This window comes from Megascapheus bottae, chromosome 30, assembly GCF_031878675.1.
Source record: "Megascapheus bottae isolate mThoBot1 chromosome 30, mThoBot2.hap1, whole genome shotgun sequence".
Classification (NCBI taxonomy): Eukaryota; Metazoa; Chordata; class Mammalia; order Rodentia; family Geomyidae; genus Megascapheus; species Megascapheus bottae.
This window is the reverse complement of record NC_143538.1, coordinates 448,672-472,963: the sequence shown is the minus strand read 5'-3', so window position 1 is coordinate 472,963 and position 24,292 is coordinate 448,672. Positions and strand designations below refer to the sequence as shown.

Sequence of the window (24,292 nt, the reverse complement as noted above, 5' to 3'; positions counted from 1 at the left end):
ACTGGAAGTGGGGCTGTGGCTCAAGTGGTAGAGCGCCAACTTGAGCACAAAGGCTCAGGGACAATGCCAGGCTCTGAGTTCTAGCCCTGGGTCCAGCACGCATGCGTGTGTGCATACCACAGACAGACACACAGATGGACGGACGGACACACACACATACACACACACACACACACACACATGACAGGCATAATCTAGCGTGTTCAGGGATGAGTAGCAGGAGGAGATGGGAGGGTTAAAGGAAGGGTGGGGGGGGAATGTGGCTGAATGCCTTTATACACATGGATGGAAGCAGAGCAATGAAACCTGTTGGAGTTGTTTTGAGACGGGATGGGTGTGTGTGTGTGTGTGTGTGTGTGTGTGTGTGTGTAATGAATCGAGGAGGTAGGTTTGTCCAGGGCACATTGTGTGGATGTATGGAAATAGCATGACAAGATCAACTCTCTGCACAACGAACAGGGCCTTATGCTCTTCCTTCTGCCTTCATTTTTTATTTTATTTTTGCGCAAGGGTGGTGCTCTACCACCTGAGCCACAGCTCCATTTCTACCTTTTGTTTTGTTTTGTTTGTTTGTTGTTGGTTCATTGGAGGTAAGTCAGGAATTCCTCCCCCCCCCACCCACTGCCAAGCTTTCCAGTGCCTCCTGGCAGAAGCACTTTTGCCACGGGCTCCTCAGCAAAGGTCAGCTGCCCAGCTTGTCCAGTGAGGAAACAGAGGCCTGGTTGGGCCTCTAGTCTTCAGAGCCACGCCACAGCATCAGGCTACGACAGCTTGAGGCCCATGGCAAACCTGCATGTTCACACACACGCACGCAGGTGAGCTCAGGTAAGTCGGGAGCATGTCAAAATGTGTCCAAGGTGGCTGCAGCGGAGACCTGTGCCTCCTGCACACACGACACACACATTCCTGCAGGAAAGGGAGGCATACACATTGGCACATGCAATCACACATGCACGCACAAAGCATGCATACATCATGCACACACGGACATGCGCATGCCTGCACAAACACCGTGCTAGGACGGTTGTGCCTTCTGGGTAGGGAAGAGGCCGTGTGCTGTCGGGGTCAGCTCCAGGCCCTGTGTGAGCTCTTCTTCCTGGGACTGCTAAGGCCTACCTGGCGTGACCTATGGCCGCCACCCACTCGTCACAGTCCTTCGCATCCTCTGTCCTCAGCTCCAAGGCCTTCTGGTTCTCATGGCTGAAGTTCACCGTGAAGTAATGCTGCAGAGAGAGGGAGAGGTTGCACTGGTGGCCGGCTGTTTCAGGCCCTCGGAGCACCCCTCGATCGAGCCGTCATTCACGCCTGGCATCCTAGCTGTTCAGGAGGCTGAGGTCCTGAGGACTGAGCTTTGAAGCCAGCCTGGGCAGAAAAGTCTGTGCAACTCTTATCTCCAATGAGCCACCCAGAAAGTGGAGCTGTGGCTCAGGTTGTAGAACTCCAGCCTTGAGTAAAAAAGCTTAGAGGATGGAGCTGGCTGGGAGAGTGGCCTGAGTGGTAGAATGCTTATCTAGCATGCATGAAGCCCTGTATCACATATACAGAAAAAACCGGAAGTGGTGCTCAAGTGGTAGAGACTTGAGAAAGTCCAAGTCCAGGTCGAGATCAAGCCCTAGGACTGGCAAAAAACCCAAAAGTCTAGAGGATAAGCACCTACATCCTGAGTTCAAGTCCCACTACTGGCACAAAAAGAATAGCAATTAAGCAAAAATAAAGGTGTGATACAGTATACTAAAACCCATGCTTAGGTTACAAGAAGGAAGGAAATGTATAAATTCCCATCCGTTAACAATTTGCAAAAAAAAAAAATGTGTGTATTTTATTTTGTGAAGGCACCAGGTTTTGAACTCCAGGCCTCACAGCCATCTCTCTGCAGTGTTGTTAGGGTGAATTAACCACCCCCAAGCCTCTGTGAACAGCACCTAACACTGAGTAAGCATCATGTGTTTGCTTGAATTGATGCAACAGGATCACTTCTGTGAGCAAAGGAACCTTTGGGGGCTTAGGTAGCTGGAGAAATCAAGGAGGGCTTCCCGGAGGATGGGGCATGGGGCTCAGGTCCATTTCAGGTGACTGGAAGGACGAGTGGCAGAATGGGCACCGACAGGCTGTAGCCTGCTGGGACACAGTGAACAGACGAGGCAGAGGCAGATTTGTGTCTGTGTGTGTGTGTGTGGGGGGGTGCTGGGGCTTGAACTCGGGACCTGGTGCTGTCCCTTAGCTTGTCCTCTACTCCCTGAGACACAGCTTTGCTTCCAGCTTTTTGCCGGTTTGTTGGAGATAACAGTTTGGTGGCTCTTTCTGCCTGGGTTGGATTGGAACCCGGATCCTCAGATCTCAGCCTCCTGGCAGCCACGAGTGTTGGCCTCAGGTCAGCCATTCAGAGGGCGTCCTAAGGCAAACTAACGTAGCTTCTGGTGACATTTACTGTAGTGTGTGTGTGTGTGTGTGTGTGTGTGTGTGTGTGTGTGTGTGAGAGAGAGAGAGAGAGAGAGAGAGAGAGAGAGAGAGAGAGAGAGAGAGCGCGCAGTGTGGCTGACTCAGTGTCTCTCTTCGTTTCCTAGGAAACAGATAATGAGCCGGAGAAGGAAACGCCAGCCAGGCCCCTGGGCACCTTGCCTCGTGGGGAGGGAGGAAGCAGGTTAAACCCCATGGAGACCAGGACGCCTGTCGTCCCAGCTACTCAGGAGGCTGAGATCTGAGGATCACGGTTCAAAGCCAGTCCAGGAAGACAAACCCAGGAGACTCTCATCCTCAATGAATCCGCAATCAATCAATCAATAAAACAAAAAATGGAGGAGTGGCTCCAATGGTAGAGCAGCGGCCTTGAATGAAAAAGTGAAGGGACAGTGTGAGGTCCTGAGTTCAAGTCCTAGTACCCTCTCCATATGAAATAAAACCAACCAAGTGAACAAACAGAACCCCAGCAGCGTGGACGCACACTCACCAGCCAAGATGCCCTTTCTCCCGGGTCCCTCAGGTGTCCCTAGATGCTCACGGCCTCACAGCCCCCGGGCCCAGGGATCAAAGAAAACACACCCAAGGCCATGCAGCGGGAAGGACTGACCCACAGCTGGACCAAGCTAACGGATCACCATGTTTGGTGATCTCTTCTGCACTAGGGCCCCCTCCATTTCTCCCTCCCACCCTCCCTCCCTCCTAGAAACAGCATCTTGCCTGTCTTGGTTAATGAGGCCCAAATGCCCTCCTATGGGAATCTAACCAGGACAAAACAACCAGGCCAACGCCCAGACCTGAACCTGGCCACCAGACACCCCTGGCTCTCTGCTCTATGGTCCAGTAATGGCAAGGGGGAGGGAAAGAAGCTATGGGGCATTGTCTGCAAACTTGTAAAACGTTCAGCCCTTCTGGCTTTGTTGTTGTCGTTTTTTAATGGAAAATAAGAATCTTACAGACTTTTCCTGCCCAGGCTGGCTTTGAACCACGATCCTCAGATCTCAGCCTCCCGAGTAGCTGGGATGACACATGTCAAGTGACTGGGTATATCTTTCTGGAAACATTTGCATGGTGACATGTCAGGAATGCCCAGACTTTGACTGGAGACTTAGTGCCCAGCAATTGAGTTAAAGAGAGAAAGGGGTCAAGACTTGACTCTACACACATTTGCGGGGACCATGGCTTGAACTCACTGCCTCTTACTCTTGGCTTTTTCACCCACAGATGGTGCTCTACCACTTGAGCCATGCCTTCTGCGCAGCCTTTTGCATGTTAATTGGAAATAAGGGTCTCACAGGCTTTTCTGCCCTGCTTGGCTTCAAATCATGATCCTCAGATCTCAGCCTCTTGAGTAGCTGAGATGACAGGTTTGAGCTGTCAGTGCCTGTATCACAGCTACTCTGAGTGGGGAGTTTATGCAGTTGAGGATTCCTCAACTTGCTTAAAACCTTCCAATGTGCCTCTCTGGCGGCTTTGATTGGCACACATGGCAGAGCCTAAATCAAAAACAGATGTGGGATTGGGAGCGCGGCCTAGTGGTAGAGTGCTTGCCTAGCATGCACAAAGCCTTGGGTTGGATTCCTTGGTATCACGGAAAAAGCTGGAAGTGGTGCTGTGGCCCAAGTGGTAGAGCACTAGCCTTGAGAAAGCTCCAGGCCAGTGCTCAGGCCCTGAGTTCAAGCCTCCATACCAGCACCCAAACAAAACAACAAGAAACTCAGCACAACCACACAAATGATGCACTCGAGTTGTAACAAACACACAAACGAAGAGGAGAATATCCTCATCACCATTCCCACCACAGAGCAGGAAGACACCAAGGCGTGGGCTATTTGCGTGGCCATTATGCTCGCATGCATATGCATGAGGGTGGATTTGCATCTTTATTTACAGGGCTTTGGAGTCCAGGAGAACCAAGACTTTCCCATCTACGACTTCCCGTGCAGGCTCGGCCCTGGTCCTGGGTGATCTGGACCCTGGCTTTCTTGAAGCTGCTACGCAATCTACTGAGCGAGGTTTGGGCCTACTCTAGGGAAACTGAGGCTCCAGGGAGGGAAACGATGTGAGGGTGAGGTCCATATGGAGAAATCCATGGCTAGAAATCTCACGTACCACATCATCCCCAAAGGCTGAGCCTCCACAAAAGAGGCTGGAGGCTAAATCTGTGAATGGAGGCTGAGGTTGGAGGGGGGAGGGAGGAGTAGGGTGGGGGGGTAAGGGGATGGTGGTGGTGGAGGAGGGGAGGGGAGGGATCTGAGACACCCAGCTGGGCCCTGCACGACAGTCCACCTCCTGGGACCATCTGGGCGTTGGCAGGTTCTGGGCGCCTGTCAAGTCCCTGCGTCACCCATCTCTGAACAGTCATCAGGGGGTGAGCTCTGTTCTTGGCATGTGTTCCCGGCACCAGCTCCAAGCTCCCACAGATTCCCGAGAAGCTGGATGGGCCGGGGGGGGGGGGAGCGTGTGCTGCTCCTGATCGTGGGACTCACAGTCACCAGGCTTCCACAGAGAAAAGTCACCAAAAAGCCGGGTGCCAGTGGCTCACACTTGTCATCCCAGCTACGACTCAGGAGGCTGAGAGCCGAGGATCATGGTTCAAAGCCAGGCTGAGCAAGGAAAGTCCTGGAGACTCTTCATCTCAAATTAGTGTAGAAGCGGAGCTGTGGCTCAAGTGGTAGAGTGAAAAAGGGACGGTGTCCAGGCGCTGGACCAGCCCAGGACTGACACAAAGTGAGGAAGGGAGGTGGGGACTGCTCTGGGAAGGATAAACAGGAGGATGGAGGTCCAAGACTCAACAACAAAAAAAGTGAGGCCTGCCTGAGAAACTGCTAAAGCCCACATATGGTGGGGTGTGGCTGCAGTGGTGGAGTGCCTGCCTAGCAAATGCAAGGCCCCAAGTTCAAGTTCAAACCCTTCTCTGGCCCCACGGGCCTGTTCTGACGTGTGGCTGTGGTCCCTCAGCTGCTCAGGATGAGGCAGGGAGGTCATGGACTCAGGGCCAGGGCGTGCCCCACGCTTTGCCCCTGCCCGGCCCTGGTGGGAAGCCAGGCTTGAGCTGGAGGAGCCAGGCTCACCTCCCTCCTCTGGCTGTTGCTGCAGAAGACAGGCCAGAGACCGGCAGGTGGGGTGGGCCCCAGGGGGCCAGGAAGTGCTGTCCAGCTGGCACCACTCCTCTGGCCCCACACCTGCTACACACCTGCCCGCCACGCCACCGCACCCGGCTGCACACCTGCTACACACCTGCCCGCCACGCCACCGCACCCGGCTACACACCTGCTCCACACCTGCCCGCCACGCCACCGCACCCGGCTGCACACCTGCTCCACACCTGCCCGCCACGCCACCGCACCCGGCTGCACACCTGCTACACACCTGCCCGCCACGCCACCGCATCCGGCTGCAAACCTGCTCCACACCTGCCCGCCACGCCACCGCACCCGGCTGCACACCTGCTCCACACCTGCCCGCCACGCCACTGCACCCGGCTACACACCTGCTACACACCTGCCCGCCACACCACTGCACCCGGCTACACACCTGCCCGCCACGCCACTCAGCCTCAACTGGGGCTCCAGGCAATAGGGCGCTACCTGCCCAGCTACTGCCTCAGTCTACCCCTCTGCACACATGCTGCCTCTTCCCTCCCCTCCTCCCCCTCTCTCCCCTCTTCCTCTTTCCTGTCTCCCTGTTTTCCTCCCTTCCCGTCCCCCACTCCTGGCCAGTGAAGCTGTCTGTGGAAAGAAGACAGGACAGCCCTTTCTCCTCAGCATCTCAGCCTCGCTGGGACTCTGTGTCTTCCATGGCTCCCGGCCCACTTCTCTGACCTTTCCATCTGTGGGTGCTGCCTGAGCTTGTGGTCTGGGGCAGAACTGGGGAGCCAGGGGTCACCAGCCTCCCGCTGCCATGCCCAGGGGTCCCCCAGGTCCAGCCAGTCCTCCAGGAGAGGGGCCCCTTAGTGGCAGCTCCATCAGCCAGCTACTCAAGAGGCAGAGATGTGAAGATGGCAGTTCAAAGCCAGCTTGGGTGGGAAAGCTCACGAGACTCTTCTCTCCTATGAACCAGCAAAAAAAGCCAGGTGCAGAGGTGTGGTTCAAGTGGTAGAGTACCAGCCTTGGAGAGAAAAGCTCAAGGAGAGCACCAGGCCCTGAGTTCAAGCCCGAGAGTGGGCGCGCATGCGCACACACACACGCATGCATACATACACAGAGTCTCTCACAGCCCCTCCACCCCATTGCTCCTTTGTTTCTGGGCCCCACAAATGGCACCTGCATCTGTCATCTCATCAACCCTAAGCGCATTTTCTGCTTTGGCTTTTCTCTTGGTGCTTGGCGCTGTGTGTGTGTGTGTGTGAGTGAGATCTTTAAGGGACCAGCCATGCATGGGACGTGACCCTGGACTCAGGTACCACCATGCTAGCTCCTGGGGAGCTTTCTGGGAAGGTGACATTTTAGCTTAAGAGCTGCCAGAGGGGAAGGAGCTGTGTGAAGATTTGGTAGCCAACTGGTAACCAATCCAGGCAGAAGTGGGGTACTCTCAATTGTGGGGAGACAGGGGGGTAAGAGGTAGACACAGGGCTGGGCAGCTGTTTGCCAAGGGGTGGATGAGGCTGGGCCAGAGGACACAGGAAGCTGAACCCCCAAAATTGTGTCTTTTCATCATAAGGAAATGATGGGGAGCTCACGTCTGTCATCCCAGCTACTCAGGAGGTTGAGATCTGAGGATCTGGGTTCAAAGCCAGCCTGGGGGGGAAAGTCTGAGACTCTTCTCTCCCAGGAACCACCAGAAAACCGGAAGTGGAGCCATGGTTTAAGTGCAGTAGCATACCAGCCTTGAGTGAGAAAGCTAAGCAAGAATGCATGATCCTGAGTTCAAGTCCCAGTGTGGGAATCAACTCTTTTTAAGTTAAAAGTGTAAGCAAAAAAAAGCGTAAGTTAATGTACCAATTATCAACCAACCTCCTCAAGGTCCAGTGTGCATATGTGCACATCAGAACATCACATTGTGGGCTAGGAGTGTGGCTTAGTGGTAGAGTGTTTGCCTAGCATGCATGAAGACCCGGGTTCGATTCCTCGGTACCTCATACACAGCAAAAGCTGACAAGTAGAGCTGTGGCTCAACTGGTAGAGCATTAGCTTTGGGAAAACTCAAGGACAATACCCAGGCCCTGAGTTCAAGACTCAGGATGGGGGTGAAAAAAAAAAAAACCAGCAACGTTGTGCTTCACAAAAATGCAAGAATGATGTTTTCTTGCTATGTATCAGTCAAAAATTAAAAAAAAATAAAAAAGGAGAAGTGCAGCAAAGGCCGATGCTGTTTTATACAGTGAATTGGACCAGCCCGAACTCCTAATCAAAGGGGTACAGAGGCCGGGATGGAGGGCCCCCCCACAGCGGGTGACTCCTGCAATGGTCCCTCAATGGCAACCACTGAGCTGCGAGGGCTCTGGGGAGAGGATGGGTTCTCTGCGTATCTGGGGCTGGTGTGGACAGCCAGGCTGTGCACCATGCAACCCACTGGCTGTGAGATGTCCTGGTCCTCATAACTCACCCCTCGGTCGGCATCCCTGGGGAGTGGAGTGGGGGAAGGGGGATAAGGCCCCCCCAGCCTGTGGATGGCCCACCAGAAATGACTGTAAAAGAGGGCCGGAAATAGGAAAGACCAATGGCCTGGTGTGCAGAAGGTCCCTGGGCTTCAGTTTCTCTCATACCAGACTCAGCAGCTGGCTGCAGGGGTCCCGGGGTCCTCTCCCTAAGTGGGCTGGAAGAGGCGTCATTCCTGCCCAGGCTGGCTTTGAACCATGATCCTCAGGACTTGGGAGCTGTCCCTGAGCTCCTCTGCTCTACCACTCTGAGCCACAGCTCCACTTTTGATTTTCTGGTGGCCTTCCCAGGCTGGCTTTGAACCGTGATCCTCGGATCTCAGCTTCCTGAGTAGCTGGGATGACGGGCGTGAGCCACCAGCACCCAGCTTTATTTGAAGAGATCTTGGAAAAGCCAGCAAGGCCAGCAATGGAGAAGGGAGGTTAGTTTCTAGGAAGCTGAGTGCAGGCTCTGAATCCACTTACTCAGGCCTCAGGGTGTGTGTGTGTGTGCGTGTGTGTGTGTGCGTGCGTGCATGTGTGTGTGTGTGTGTGTGTGTGTGTGTAGCTGGGCCAGGAGCTCAGATTGTGCCAGCAGGGCCCCTGGGAGCTGCCAGAGGGAAGGGGGCCTGGCTGTGGACTGTGGATGTCAGCATGCCAACCTGATGCTGCCAGGCGCTGGGGTTTTCTGTGCACTCTCTTTACTAGGCACCAAAGTACATGTCCCGGATGAGAGCTTCAGGAAAGGGAACATGGAATTAACAAGTCTACCTCCAGGAGCATTTCCTGTGCACCTACTATGTGCTTGCTCCTTGGCTTTGACACCATCACTGCCAGCGAACATGCACGGTCTCTGAGCCTCTTGAGCTCTCAAGGACTATGGGTAGAATATGGCCAGGTTCTGGGGGCCACAGAGGAGGCTGCGATTTGAGCAGCGTGGTTCAAAGCCAGCCAGAGCAGGCAAGTTTATGAGATTCTTTAACTTCAGTGAATCACAGAAAAAAACCAAAAGTGGTGTCGTGGATCAAAGCATAGAACACTAGCCTTGAGTAAAGAGAGCTCAGGGACAGCATGTAGGCCCAGAGTTCAAGTCTCATGGCTGGCAATAAATACATAAATAAATAAAAGCAAGGTGCCACACCTTGGCTTACACCTGTGGTAACTCTAGCTACTCAGGAGGCTGAGATCTAAGAATCCCAGTTTGAAACCAGCCTGGGCAGAAGAGTCTGTGTGATTCATATTTCCAATTAACCATCAAAAAACTGGAAGTGGACTGGTGGCTCACATGGTAAGAGCCTTGAGTGAAAAAGCTAAGGACTGCGCCAGTACCAGCACACAAATACATCCACACACATACACACACCATGTTTTTACACTTTACAGTTTGGACCTGAGTAAATATCATGCCTTACTAAACCCAAGTAATCTCCCCAGAAACCATCTGTTGGTAACAAACAAGCATCTTTATTTTATGTGTCAGAACTGGGGTATCATGCTCTCACTTGGCATTTCTGCTCATCAACTTTTCCTGCCCAGGCTGGCTTTGAACCGAGACCCTTGGATCTCAGGCGCCCAGCAGGTTTGAGGCTCAAGCTTCCTGTGGATCCAAACTTGGACACAGGTTTCTGCCACCACCGACTTCATGAAAAGTTTTCTTGGGGGAAAGAATGAATGAATGGTTTCCACCTGTGCCAAACCAGCTGCATAGCCACATGACATGAATGCAGACACAAGAGCTTGAGCGGTTAACTAGAATGTTCTGGAACTGGGAAACCTGACCAATAGTTACTCCAATCTTGCTCTCTTGTTTCCTGCCAGTTATTTTGTTTTTCCAATTCTGGTCTTGGGGTTTAAACTTGATGCTCAAGCCTGGCATTCTACCACTTGAACCACAATTCCACTTCTACCTTTTTGCTGGTTCACTAGAGATAAGAGTCTCGCAGACTTTTCTGACTGGGCTGGCTTGGAACTCATGATCTTCAGATCTCAGCCTCCAGAATAGCTAGGATTATAGGCATGTCTTTGAACCATGATCTCAGGATCTTGAGTGGCTGGGATTACAGGTGTAAACTACGTGCCCGGCTTCTCTTAGGAACACCTGTGTGCTTCAGAAACTGGCCATGTTCTTAGTTCACCTTCTACCCATGATTCATGGGTAGCATGACTTATTTCCCAGGCAAGGCCTAGATGAGTGGGACTGCATGTAAGGTCTCGTTTTCAGGATTTCCTAGATGGTGTGTGGTTCCTGGGTCTTACTCTGCTAGATCTGTGTGTTAACAGCTACATCCCTGCCCTTCTCTGTACCTCAGTTTTGCAGTCTGGAAAATGACAGGGATGGGGTTGTATACACGTTAAGATTCCTGCTAGTATTAGCATTTGGTGATTTCAATAACCCTGCCCAGATGGGAATAATCCAGATTTAATGAAGATTGATCTAGAGCTCACTGAAGTGTATTTCAAGGATCCTTTCATACACATTATGTCATTCAGCATTTTCCCAAACCTCAGGAAGGTTGATATTCATATCTTAATCACGTAGATCACAAGCAAACAAAAAGATCCAGAGAAGTTTTGCTTCATAACTGAAATCACACAATCATAATAGAATTGATCTTCATTCTCAGGCCTGTTTTCATGTCTAGAAGGCTGGGGAGCCCATAGAATAGTTGGATACGAACAAACACTAATCTTAACCCTAACTCCTAACCCCTAACCCGCCCTGTGGGCTTTGCTCAGTGTTGAGGAATGCAGAGGCATCTGGCTGGTGCTAGGAAAGACCAGCCAGCCGCTGCTAAGGAGCAAGTCTGCGATGGTGAAGAAGGTCAGGGCAGAGAGCCTGTGGCAGGAGAGGCCAGGAGCTGTCACTGTAAAGCTTGAGGAACAGCCTTTGTCACAGCCACCTGCTCTATTCTCCTCTGAGGACTCTCACCTGCCTGGCTTTCTGGCTGGTTCTCCGCACCCCCTCCCCCACCCAAAATATTTCCTTTCCACACTCCCCAGAAGGCCAGCAAGACAGACTACTGAACTCAGATGGCTGTCCCTGTCGTGTGTGTGTGTGTGTGTGTGTGAGAAATCCCAGCCATCAGTCTGCAAGCAGCCATGGCTTGTGAGATCTTGGCTGATTTTTTTTTTTTCTCCTCAGCACTGCAAAGTGGGGGGCGGGGGGGCTCGGTGCTGGGGTAGGCTCCATTTATGCTATGACCCGGCACAAGTGAATTCTTTCTGTGACTTCCCCCAGGTCGGTCTAGGCAATGGCCAGCTAGTGTGAGGTCTCGTCCAGTGACATTGTAAGATCCCCAATCCTTTACTTTTATGGCCAGGGTCCTCCGGATGCTTTTGGAGATGTGTCTGTCTGTCTGTCTGTCCGTCTGTCTGTCTCTAGGCTCATCTGGACGCTCTCACTCTGTGAATGCAGGTACCCATGTGTGTGTGTGTGTGTGTGTGTGTGTGTGTGTGTGTGTCTGTGTCTGTCTGTCCATCTGTCTGTCTCTAGGCTCATCTGGACGCTCTCACTCTGTGAATGCAGGTACCCCTCCTTCCTCCCCACAGAAGGTGGGGCTCCCCGCCTCCCTCCCCACTGCAGGCCCAGGCCGGCCAGGTAGCCCTAGGGACTGCAGCGCGGGGAGGAGATGGGCCGGTGGAGCTCTGGGGTGGGCTGCTCTGACCAGGGTCGACCCCTGACACCCGGTGACCCCTGAGACACCAACCACCCCCCCTACCTGCCCGAGCCCAGCTCCGCAGAGCCCCCGGCAGGGCCGCCGCTCCAGGACGCCGGCCTTGCCCTTGGCGGCCTAGGCGCCCGGAATTAAACCACTCGTCCCTGGTTTGGGGGGCTGGGTGTGTGTGTGGGGGGCGCAGACCGCTGGGGCCGGCAGGCTGGGGGTGGGGTGGAGAACTGATCAGAGTCGCGATCGCCCCTCGGGGGGGGGGTCTGATCTTTGGGGAACCCCCCCTCCCTGGGCCTCTGCGTCCCCGGAGGGGATGGAGCGGCCGCCGCAGCCCGCAGCGCCGCCCCCCCCCACCCCGGCCGGCCGCGCGGGGGGCCCCGGGGCGGGGACGGGGGGCGCCTCACCTGCTTCTCCAGCGGCTCCTTGGCGGAGGGCGCGGGCTTGGGCGAGGGCGCGCGGTCGCAGACGCAGCCCTCCAGCAGGTAGAGGCCGGAGGGCCGCGAGCTCGAGTCGCTCTCGAAGTAGAAGAGCAGGTTCTGCAGCAGCGCGAACCACTTGGTTTGCCATTTTGTGTTGTCGGAGCTCCGCTTGCTCAGGTAGCCCTTGCGCGTGCCGTCCTTCCGCGCCAGCAGCCCCAGGGACGCGACGTGGCCGTCGTTCAGCCGGATCCCCTTCTGCATGGTGTTCGGAGCCGGCCGGAAGCCCGCGCGCTCACATCTTCCCCGCGCCGGACCCCGCGGCGCCCGCCCGCCCGCCCGCCCGCCCGCCCGCCGCCGCGCTCCGGCTCCGGCTGCGCCGCAGGATCCCCGCGCTCTAGACGCGCGCCATGCCCCGGGCGGCAGCCGCTTCTGGGTTCCGCGGAGCCCCCCGGCCCCCCGCAGCGCGCTCCGCCCCCCGCCCCCGGAGCCGGGGCGACGACACCCGGCACTTTTCCCACGCCCGCAACCCCCCCTCTTCCCCTGCCCCTCCCCCCCCAAAACACCCCCCTCGGGGGACAGACGCAGGGCCGGCGCGCGCGGGCGCTGGCGAGGCCCGGGCGGCGCGCGGGAGGGACAGGGACACGCACGCGGCCCCGCGCGCGGGCTGCGCCCCGCGCCCCCTCCCCCGCCCTCGCTCCCCGCCGCGCACGCGCGCCCCGGTGGATCAGGGTCCGTGGAGCCCCACGGAACCCCGGCGCCCCCCGCGCGTCCCCCCAAAAAAACCGATCCAGATACTTTGTGGGTTTCTTTTTTCCTCTTGTCATTTTCTCCCCCCCCAAAAAAAACTGGCCCTGATACCTTCTTATATCATGATTATTATTATTATTATTATCATCATCATCATCACTCGTGGAGGCGCCTGTGTCACCGTCCCAGCCCCCGGGGACCCATCCAGGACTGGGTGAGAGCGGGGGAGCCGCGCGCGCAGGGCGCCCTGAGGTCCGGCTCGGAGAGCCCGCGTCCTCGGCCTCTGTTTGTCTGTCTGTTTGTCTGTTTGTCTGTTTTTCGACCCCCCCCCCCCCCGGCCCGCCCCGCGCCCCGCGCCCCGCGCACCAAGGCCGGCCCGCAGCCGGGCGCCGCGCCGGCGCAGTGAGGCCTTGGAGATAGATTTTCCCTTCTTATTTTTAGCTCCGCGTCGCCCACACGGTTCGCCGGCGTTTATCCCGCGACGTCACCGCGCCCGGGGCCGCGCTGCCAGGCACCGCCGCCGCCCCGCTCCGCTCTGCAGGCCCAGGGCCCGGAGCCGCAGGGCGCCCTGCCCGGTACGGGCTGGCACACACGAGCACTCATGCGCACACGCCCGTGCACACACACCATGCACCCATGCACACGCGCGCACGCACACACGTACGCACAAGCACAGTGCACCCACGTGCACACACGCGCACCCGTGCACTCACGCACAACGCACCCACGCACAGCCGTCTACACAGCCGTGCACACACGCACAATGCACCCACACACACCCGTGCACACACCCGTGCACACACCCGTGCACTCATGCACAGTGCACCCACGCACACCCGTGCACACACCCGTGCACTCATGCACAATGCGTCCACGCACACCCGTGCACACACCCGTGCACTCATGCACAGGGCATCCGCTCACACCCGTGCACACACGCACAGTGCACCCACACACACCCGTGCACACACCCGTGCACTCATGCACAGTGCACCCGCGCACACCCGTGCACACACCCGTGCACACACGCACAATGCGTCCACGCACACCCGTGCACACATCCGTGCACTCATGCACAGGGCATCCGCTCACACCCGTGCACACACGCACAGTGCACCCACACACACCCGTGCACACATCCGTGCACTCATGCACAATGCACCCACACACACCCGTGCACACACCGTGCACTCATGCACAATGCACCCACACACACCCGTGCACACACCGTGCACTCATGCACAATGCATCCACACACCCGTGCACACACCCGTGCACACACGCACAATGCACCCACGCACACCCGTGCACACATGCACAATGCACCCACGCACACCCGTGCACACACCCGTGCACACACGCACAATGCACCCACACACACCCGTGCACACACCCGTGCACTCATGCACAGTGCACCCGCACACACCCGTGCACACACCCGTGCACTCATGCACAGGGCATCCGCTCACACCCATGCACACCTGTGCACACACGCACAGTGCACCCGCGCACACCCGCGCACCCTCGCGCACGCACGCACACCCGGATGGCCCTCCTGTACTCCGGGAGCCCGGCAGGCTCCCCCCACCTCCCGCCGCAGCTCTCTAAGGCAGGTCCTCTGCCACCTGAGCCGCTGCCCCGTGTGGGCTTTTTGCATTTGCTGTTCTCCTGGCTTCCCTTCCCGGCCCTCGGATCTCAGCCTTCCGGGGGCCCCCGTGGACCCCGGGTCTCCAGGCTGAGGCCGGTAGCTGGGGTCCTTCCTTCCTTCCTTCCTTCCTTCCTTCCTTCCTTCCTTCCTTCCTTCCTTCCTTCCTTCCTTCCTTCTTTCCTTCTTCCCTTCCTCCTCTGTTTCTTTTTCTCTCTCTCCCTCCCTTCCCCCTCTTTCTTTCTTTCTTTCTCCTCTCTCTGTCTTTCTTTCTCTCTTTCCTTAACACAGAACCTGCTGGAGGTTGACACTTTTATTTTTCCCCCCTCTGTGGGTTGTGGGCCTTGAACTCTAGGCCTGGGCACTGTCCCTGGGCTCTTCAGGTCAAGCCCTACTCCCTGAGCCATAGCCTCATTTCCCATTTTCTAGTGATTAATTGGAGATAAGAGCCTCACGATCTTTAGTTCCCGGGGCCTGCTTTGAACTGCAATCCTCAGATCTCAGCCTCCTGAGATTACAGGTGTGAGCCACAGTGCCTGGCCCTCATTCATCTTTTTCTTTCAAGGCTGAGCCACACCTCCACTTCCAGATTTTTGGTGGCTAACTGGAGATACAAGTTTTATGTACTTTTCTGCCTGGCTTGGCCACCAACCTTGAACCTCAGATCTCAGCCTTCTGAGTGGCTCGAATGACCTGCATGGGCCACCAGCGCCCAGCTTCGAAACATCTGGACACATCTGTGTGCAACCTCTTCCCTCACCCCTGTCCTGCCCCCACCAACCTGGTAAAATCAGAACCACTGAGGCTGGACTTGGGCCTAGGGCTGAGAATCAAAAAAGCTTTGTCCAGGCAAAGCCTTTCATGGCCTCCACCCTTCCCCAGCCAGCTGTGCCAGGGGATGGGATGTGCTGGTCTTGGAATTCTGGGAAGCTCAGATGGACTGGACCCAGGCTGGTTTGGCTAGCCTGGGTCCCACATTTTCCTGCTGGAGAGAGGAGATGGGACAATCAATTCAATTATCCCACTGGGCCCTGAGCCAGTGTCTGTAGGCAGAAACCAGGGAAGTCTGTGATTGGTCTTGATGCAATCATTCTCATCCAATCAAAGCAGGGGACAGAGCCCCTGGGGAGGAGCTTCAAAGGGCTGGCTGAGAAGATAGCATTTACCAGGATGGCTCTTGCTGGGACTGCATGGAGTGTGATTTGCCACAGCTGGCTGGTTGGGCCTGTCTAACTTCTCTGTGCACTGTCCTCCAGGTCTGAGGTTCCCCCTGCACCCCCATGCTATCATCCCAAATGGAAGGTAATAGTCCCATTTTACAGGCTGATAGACTGAGGTTCCCTGTAGCAGCCCGTGTCTTACAGACAAGGGCAGAGGAGAGCCACTTTCTGTAGTGATGCTGTACGGTGCTCTTAGCATCTTTTCTAGGAGCATTCTGTATTTGTCTTTCTGTGATGGGTTTCTGTCTCTCTGCAGTCCTGCGTTGCTGTATCTGTCATACGTTTTTGTCTCTGGATTGTGACAAAATTGAAATGTGAATGTAGAAAACTCTTGCCCATACGTCCTTGTCTGCTTTGCTAGTTTCATTGTTTCCCCCTGTTCATGAGTTTAACTCATTTGGTTGATTTTCCTTCCTTCCTTCCTTCCTTCCTTCCTTCCTTCCTTCCTTCCTTCCTTCCTTCCTTCCTTTCTTTTGTCATGGGGCTTAGAACTCGGCCTGAGCACTGTCCCTGAGCTCTTCAGCTCAAGGCTACTGCCCTATCCTTGAGCCAAGCCCCACTTCCCGTTTCCTAGAGGTTAATTGGAGATAAAGAGTCTCAGGTCATTTTGTGCCTGGGCTGGCTTTGAACCCTGATCCTCAGATCTCAGCCTGAGTAGCTAGGATCACAGGCATAAGCCATCTCGTCCGGCTCATTTTTTTCTTGAATGGTTAGAAAGTTGTCCTAAACATCACTTGTTTGAATACTTTAAACTCAGCCATGTCTATAAAATATTCTACTTACCATGTACAATTTTTGCCTATATTTGGGACTATCTCCAGATTCTATGGTTGTTATGGTGGTGGTTTTTTCTTTTGATCGGTCCTGGGGCCTGGGTGCTGTACTTGAGCTTTTATGCTCCAGGCTGGAGCTTTATCACTTGAACCACAGCTCCACTTCCAACTTTTTTGTTCATCATTTCACACCATCTTTTAACTGGCTTTGTAAAGCCAAAGAAAACTGTGTACACGAATTCCTGAGCCACTGCAAATACAACATCGATCAGCGATGCATATGTCTTCCAGTAAAAAATGGACAATATACACAAACATCTTCAAGAACCTCTCGGGTGGCCATCTACCTGTCTTTTGTAGGGCTCACAGCACAATGGGCATTCAGGCTGGGCTCTGTCACAGTCTGTGATGCCCAGAAAGCGTTCTACCATGCTACACTCAAACATTACACGAAGTTGGAAAAAGCCACATCTTGCTCAGCTTCTAACAGACAGAGCGGATTCAGAGTCCATTCCAAAAGTAGGGGCACCCAATTTCATGGGGGTGACCTCACTAAAAAGAGCAAAAGGTACACACAAAACCCCTAGAAACAATATAGATTTTGTGTGTGTGTGTGTGTGTGTGTGTGTGTGTGTGTCGGGGGGGGGTGGGTTGTGGGACTTGAACTCTGGGCCTGGGCACTGTCCCTGAGCTCTTCAGCTCAAGGTACCATTTTCTAGTGATCAATTGGATTTTTACTTGCTGTGTGTAGCATAACTGTCACAGCTGTCTCAGTATGACCCACCGGAACTTCTGTCACCATAGCCACCACCTTGGCTCCAGCTGCTGTAGCAATCTCTGGAGCCCCCATAGCCTCCATTCCGGGACTCAAACTGGCTGCCACCATAGCCTCGGTCCACTTCCCCTCTAGAGAACCCACGGCCCTGGGCCCTGACCTCCACGGAAGACGCCACGGCCTCCAGCAGAACCACCACAGTGTCCATGGAATTGTCAGATGACTTGCCAGGTTGGTCTACTGGGACTTCCCTTTTGTTGCCATCATGGCGTCCTTGGCATTATCAATATTTTCAGAGGTGACAAATCCCAAAACCCCAGCTTTAAAAAAATGTTTCGGTGGTTAATTAGCGATAAGAGTCTCACAGCTTTTTTCCGCCTGGCCTACCTTAGAACTTTGATCCTCAGTTCTCAGTCTTCTGAGTAGCTGGGATTGCAGACAGTGAATTATTGGTGCCCGCTCACATTCTAGTTTATTTTTTTTTGTTCCATTCTTCTGTGTTTTTAAATTAATGAATTATTTTAATGTTCAAGTTCTGGAGCTTGAACTCAGGGTCTGGGGCCTGTGCCTTAGTTTCTTTGACTCAAGTCTGGCACTCTATTATTTGAAACCACACTTCCACTCCTGGCTATTTCTGCTACTTTGCTACCCAGCTATCCATGATCCTAAGATCTAAGCCTCCTGAGACTCTCAGATTATAGGGGACCTAGCCCCCCAAATCTAATCTGACCTTTTGAATCATGTTGGGAGAATAGGGAGGTAAGGCAGGGGCTAGTGAAAGTATTTTGTTCTCATTTAGATGAGAAATTCTCTCTCTTATTTGCATCTCTTTTTGTTGTTGTTGGTCATGGAACTTGAACTCTGGGCCTGGGCATTGTCTCTGAGCTCTTCAGCTCATGGCTACCACTCTACCCCTTGAGCCACAGCCCCACTTCTGGTTTTCTAGTGGTTAACTGGTGAAAAGAGTCTCACAGACTTTGGTGCCCAGGCTGGTTTTGAACCTCGATCTTCAGATCTCAACCTCCTGGCTGCAGAAGTTACTGTAGTAGAGAAATAAATCAGTCAAGAACTCCTGATGTTTTAGAGACTAAAAGAACACGTTATTTAGTATTCTTCCTTCCACAACGAGACCCAGCTCTGGGGGGGTTCTAGAGTGCTCCAGGGATGTGATTCTTGGTTCTAGGTGTGTCTAGAGGAGGACTCGCTTAGCATCAGGGCAAAGTTGGGGTGGACCCCAACTCTTGGCTTGACCAATCAGAATACAGCATCCCTTTGACACCAACCAATGGAACTGAGATCGTCAACTAATCAGAGCTGAGCCTCGCACAGCCAAGACACTCCATTCTCAGGGCATTCTGAGGTGGTCAAGGCCAGGACCCAGGCTGCATACTGCTGGCAGTTGGCTTTGCCACCTGTAGACCCTGGATCATAAAACCAGCCAGTAATTTCCCTCTTTCTGCCCAAGTAAGCTGGCATTTCTAGCACTCTGTAGGGAGGGGTGGGGACTGAATCCTTTTTGGGGACATGGGTGCTGTCTTGTATGCCCTCTTGGCAGATAGAGGAGTCAGAGCTGGCTTAGGAAGAGAAAGTGGCTGAAGGGAACAGCCCACGTGTCTCTCTGTGCTAGGTGACATTCCTGATGGTGTCCCTGCTGTGTCTTCTTCAACTTCCGGTGGGTGTGGCAGCTCCTGGGAAGATTACACCCGTATGGGAGTTCTGCTGTGGGTGCGGGGTCTGGACCTGTGACAGGCAGAGCTGTGAGAGTGCAGAGCCCAGGGACGGTTCTAAGCCCGCCTGCGTGGAAAAGTCTGTAAGACTCTTATCTCCAAATAACCAGTCAGAAGTGGAGGTATGGCTTTGGGTGGTAGAGCCTTGAGTGCTAAATCTAAAGAAGAGCTCAAGGCTGTAAGTTCAAGGGCCAGGACTGACACACACATGCACACACATGCACAGAAGCAAGGTGAGCTTTGGGGAACATTTGTTGTTTTTCTGGATCAGATGCAGTGTTTTGTTTTTTTGGGGTTTTTTTTTTTGTCTATTTTTTAGTGTTGGGGCTTGAACTCAGGGCCTGAGCATTGTCTTTGGGCTTTCTCAAGGCTATCACTCTACCACTGGAGCCACCGCACCACTGCTGGATTTTTCTGTGTATGTGGTACTGAGGAATCAAACTCAGTGCTTCATACATGCTAGGCAAGAACTCTACCACTGGGCCACACTCCCAGCCCATGGTGAGGAGATTTTACTGGCCATGGTGAGCTGGTCATTTGCCCAGATGCTAGAATCTTGGGGTCATTAATCGATTTCTTCATCCGACACCATTGCAGAAAATAAGAAAAGTTCTGATTCAAACGTTTCAACTGCTTTTGAGGGTTCCTGGTGAGAATTCAGTCACATGGCCCCTTTTTGCTTTCAGGCTCCTGGGTCGGATTATTTCTGAGAACTGCATGAGAGAAAAGCGGGCAGAGGAGAGCTTAGTGTTTCCATGACCTACACACACACACTTATTATTTATTTGATTTGATTTGCCAAACTTTCTGGATTCCTGGGACCCCGTTCCCCAGGGCTGTGGTATATTGAGATCGTGTAAGAGTCTTTCAGAGCCACAGCGTTGTTTCCAGCTCTGAGTCCAGCCATGGCCTCTTTCTGCTCACTTACACAGCACGGGCAACAACAGGAGTCCAAGAATGGCAGGCTTCGCCACGGAACTCTCTAGATTTCTGTCTGGATTATTCTTCATTGGGTTGCCTGGTGAAAAGGAGAACTTTACATTCAGATTACTGTAGCCTTGGGTTCTCTCAGCATTGAGCTTCCTATTTAAAAAAAAGGAATTCTCTGAAGTAGTTGTACAACGGAGTTTTAATTCAACCCATCAGTTTGTGTGTACAACCTCTCCCTCTCTCTCTCTCTCTCTCTCTCTCTCTCTCTCTCTCTCTCTCTCTCTCTCTCTCTCTCTCTCTCTCTCTCTTCTTCAGTCTGGGTGCTCTCCCTGAGCTTTTCAATTCAAGGCTACTGTCCTACCGCTTGAGCCACAGTGCCAGTTCTGGCTTTCTAATGGGTAATTGGAGATAAGAGTCTCATGGACTTTCATGCCTGGCTGGCTTTGAACTGGGATCCTCAGATCTCAGCTTCCTGAGTAGCTTGGATAACAACCATGCCCGGCTACAATGCCCCCCCCCTTTCACTCTTCCCCCATTTCTCCCAACCCCACTCATCCCCTCAATTTTCCTAGTCCCTTCATGAATGTCTATTGAATAGAATGGCTGCCTCCACTTACCCCTCCTCTATCCGTCTGTCCATCTGTCCCCCTCCGTTTGACCTCACCCCCTCCCTCATATCCCATGAGCTCTCACTTGCTGCTGTTGCTGTTGTGAGAGCATGAGTGAGTTGTTCCAAGGACGTACACCATCCGGATCCTGTCTCATACATGCCACATTTTATTTAATACCAGTGTGTATGTCTGCATGTGACCCCGTGCACGCATATCTAGGTCTTCTGAGTTTGATCTGACTCTCTGAGCCTGGCTGATTTCATTGAACATAGTTTTTTTCCAGCTCTGTCATTGGGAATGATGTAATTTTCTTCCTGAGGAATATAAATATAGGATCGATCTATCATCTATCCATCTGTCTCCATCCATCCATCCATCCATCCATCCGTGTGTATGTACTAACACCCGCTTTTGTCCTTCTTTCCTTCCTTCCTTCTTTCCCTTCCCTTACTCCTTCCTCGTTTCCTCCCTCCCTTCCTCTCTCTTCTTCCTCTCTCTCCCCTGCCTCCTTCCTTCCTCTTTCCTTTCAATCCCTTCTTTCCTTCTTTGTTTCCTGACTCTTGAACTCAGGGCTTGGGCATCGTCCCTGTGCCTTTTTGGTGCTCAAGGCTGGTGCTTGACCACTTGAGCCACAGCTCTACTTCTAGCTCTCTGGTGGTTCCTTGAAGATAAGTCTCATGGACTTTCCTGCCTGGACTGGTTTTGAACTGCGACCCTCAGCTTTCAGCCTCTTAAGTGGCTGGGGTGACAGGCGTGAGCCACCAGTGTCTGACTGTGGCCCCACTGCCCAGCCACGGCTGCGTTCTGGGCTGACCGCTCTGCTTCCATGGCTCTTTATGTAATCGAGCACTGAGTGTGCCAGCAAGAGGGCTGCTCCAAGGAATTCTCATTTTCAGATATTTATGCCTCACACCAAAGCCCTGATCCTCGTGGGCTCCTGTCTCCCGTCTCCTTGTGGCCTCATTAGTAGCTTTCAGGAGCTTTATTGGGTAAGTGGATCTGCCAGCTCGTCACCAGCGAATTCCAGCTCACCCGTGACATGCACTGAAATGCTCAGAATAGCTCCAGTCAGCCAGCACAGCACAGCCAGGACAGGGCGTGGAGAAAACCCCAGCCACTGCTCCAATTGCCCTCTGAGGGCAATGATGAGAAAATGGCTGTGTCTACCTCCCTCCCCGCACCGGCTGGCACTCTGGGGACAGGGTGGTGAGGTGTGCCACAGAGAGGCAGAATCAGCGTGGAGCCCAGAGGATAGGGAATAGTGAACAGGCAGGAGTCGCTGAACCCAATCTACACCAAGGAAGTCATGAAGTTGCAGTGAGAATCATTTACCCAAGAGGTTACAATAATGGAAGAAGCAGGTAATTTCAGAATTAGATGTGCAAGACTCCTGGACTGATGTTTGGGGCTCAGTGTGCAAGGATTCTGAGCTGAAGGATTCTTTTTCTAGTGGTGAAAGCTGAGTACACTGACCACAGGGCCTTAGCACTGCATTTTTACATCTCCTCCTTCCTCTGGGGCTCAGCCTTGTCTCTCTGCATTGTAGACTGGAGAGCTAGAGACAGGTTTTTCCAGATCCAGGAATCATGATTTACACTAGGGAAGTGGCCTGAGCTGGACCCAGGAGGGGTGGTAGGAGCAGATGCTGAAGATTTCTCCGGAGGGCGGGACAAACAGAAGTGTGGACCAATGGGAAGGCCCTCTGGACGGTGTGATGGGCAGGCAGAGGCCAGGGGAGGCTGGGGCTGGAGTTTCTGTGGATGACTCCACAGAGCCAGGGTTGACAGAGAAGTGGGGCTCAGGGCGGGCACCCGGGACATGTGCCGAGGAACCCCCGAGCTGAGCCCCGACCGCGCGCTCCACCTCCCGAATCTGGGGAAAAGTTGGATTTCTTGCTTCGAGCAATCGGGTAACAGAACACACGCTGGACTTGCACTTCGCATGCGTGCTCCGGGAGCATCTCGTGCGCGTGCGCCGCGGGCATCTCCCACGCATGCGCGGTGGGCATCTGGCGCTCATGCCCCATGAGCATTACAGACACAGACATACGCACGCATGCGCCATGAGCCCCATGCACGCATGCGCCATGGGCCCCATGCACGCATGCGCATGTGTCGCCTGGCTGCTGCTCGCCGGGGACTGTGCGGTTGGACGCCATCTCCCATCCAGTGTAAGGGCAGCGGGAGCCGTGGCCCCAGTCCACCGAGCTGGAGGAGGGAGCGAAGAGGGAGGGCATGGCCCCTGTGGCCCGGCTGGCCTATGGTGGCCCAGCAGAGCTTCGGCCTTGAATGAAAGGCTAAGGGACAGCGCCGAGGCCTGAGTGCACCCCAGACCCGAGTGCACCCCAGACCCGAGTGCACCCCAGACCCGAGTGCACCCGAGACCCGAGTGCACCCCAGACCCCGAGTGCACCCCAGACCCGAGTGCACCCCAGACCCGAGGGCACCCCAGACCCGAGTGCACCACCACCAGACCCGAGTTCACCCCAGACCCGAGTTCACCACCACCAGACCCCGAGTTCACCACCACCAGACCCCGAGTTCACCACCACCAGACCCCGAGTTCACCACCACCAGATCCCGAGTTCACCACCACCAGACCCCGAGTTCACCACCACCAGACCCGAGTTCACCCCAGACCCGAGTTCACCACCACCAGACCCCGAGTTCACCACCACCAGACCCCGAGTTCATCACCACCAGATCCCGAGTTCACCACCACCAGATCCCGAGTTCACCACCACCAGACCTCGAGTTCACCACCACCAGATCCCGAATTCATCACCACCAGATCCCGAGTTCACCACCACCAGACCCCGAGTTCACCACCACCAGATCCCGAGTTCACCACCACCAGACCCCGAGTTCACCACCACCAGATCCCGAGTTCACCACCACCAGATCCCGAGTTCACCACCACCAGATCCCGAGTTCACCACCACCAGATCCCGAGTTCACCACCACCAGACCCCGAGTTCACCACCACCAGACCCCGAGTTCACCACCACCAGATCCCGAGTTCACCACCACCAGACCCCGAGTTCACCACCACCAGACCCCGAGTTCACCACCACCAGACCTCGAGTTCACCACCACCAGATCCCGAGTTCACCACCACCAGACCTCGAGTTCACCACCACCAGACCCCGAGTTCACCACCACCAGACCCCGAGTTCACCACCACCAGACCCCGAGTTCACCACCACCAGACCCCGAGTTCACCACCACCAGATCCCGAGTTCACCACCACCAGACCTCGAGTTCACCACCACCAGATCCCGAGTTCACCACCACCAGACCTCGAGTTCACCACCACCAGATCCCGAATTCATCACCACCAGATCCCGAGTTCACCACCACCAGACCCCGAGTTCACCACCACCAGACCCCGAGTTCATCACCACCAGATCCCAAGTTCACCACCACCAGACCCCGAGTTCACCACCACCAGACCCCGAGTTCACCACCACCAGACCCCGAGTTCATCCCCAGACCCCGAGTTCACCCCAGACCCCGAGTTCACCACCACCAGGCCCCGAGTTCACCACCACCAGACCCTGAGTTTACCACCACCAGACCCCGAGTTCACCACCACCAGATCCCGAGTTGACCCCCAGACCCTGAGTTCACCCCCAGACCCCGAGTTCACTCCCAGACCCCGAGCTCATCACCACCAGGCCCCGAGTTCACCCCCAGGCCCTGAGTTCATGATCCCCAGGCCCCAGACCTCAAAGAACAACTAC

The 24,292-nt window shown here is 54.5% G+C and overlaps 1 protein-coding gene across 2 annotated transcripts in view; it reads right to left on the bottom strand.

Annotated features, from left to right (window-relative positions):
* Rasgrf1 (Ras protein specific guanine nucleotide releasing factor 1) overlaps positions 1-12,443 on the bottom strand; it is a 61,088-nt gene extending 48,645 nt beyond the window's left edge. For both annotated transcript variants that reach the window (XM_090321785.1, XM_090321786.1), the window contains exons 1-2: positions 12,108-12,443; positions 1,117-1,223 (exon numbers count right to left, since the gene is read on the bottom strand). In XM_090321785.1, coding sequence (XP_090177911.1) covers positions 1,117-1,223; positions 12,108-12,383 — 383 coding nt within the window. In that variant the 5' untranslated portion in view covers positions 12,384-12,443. The remainder of the gene's footprint in view (positions 1-1,116; positions 1,224-12,107) is intronic.
* Between the last annotated feature and the right edge of the window lie 11,849 nt (positions 12,444-24,292).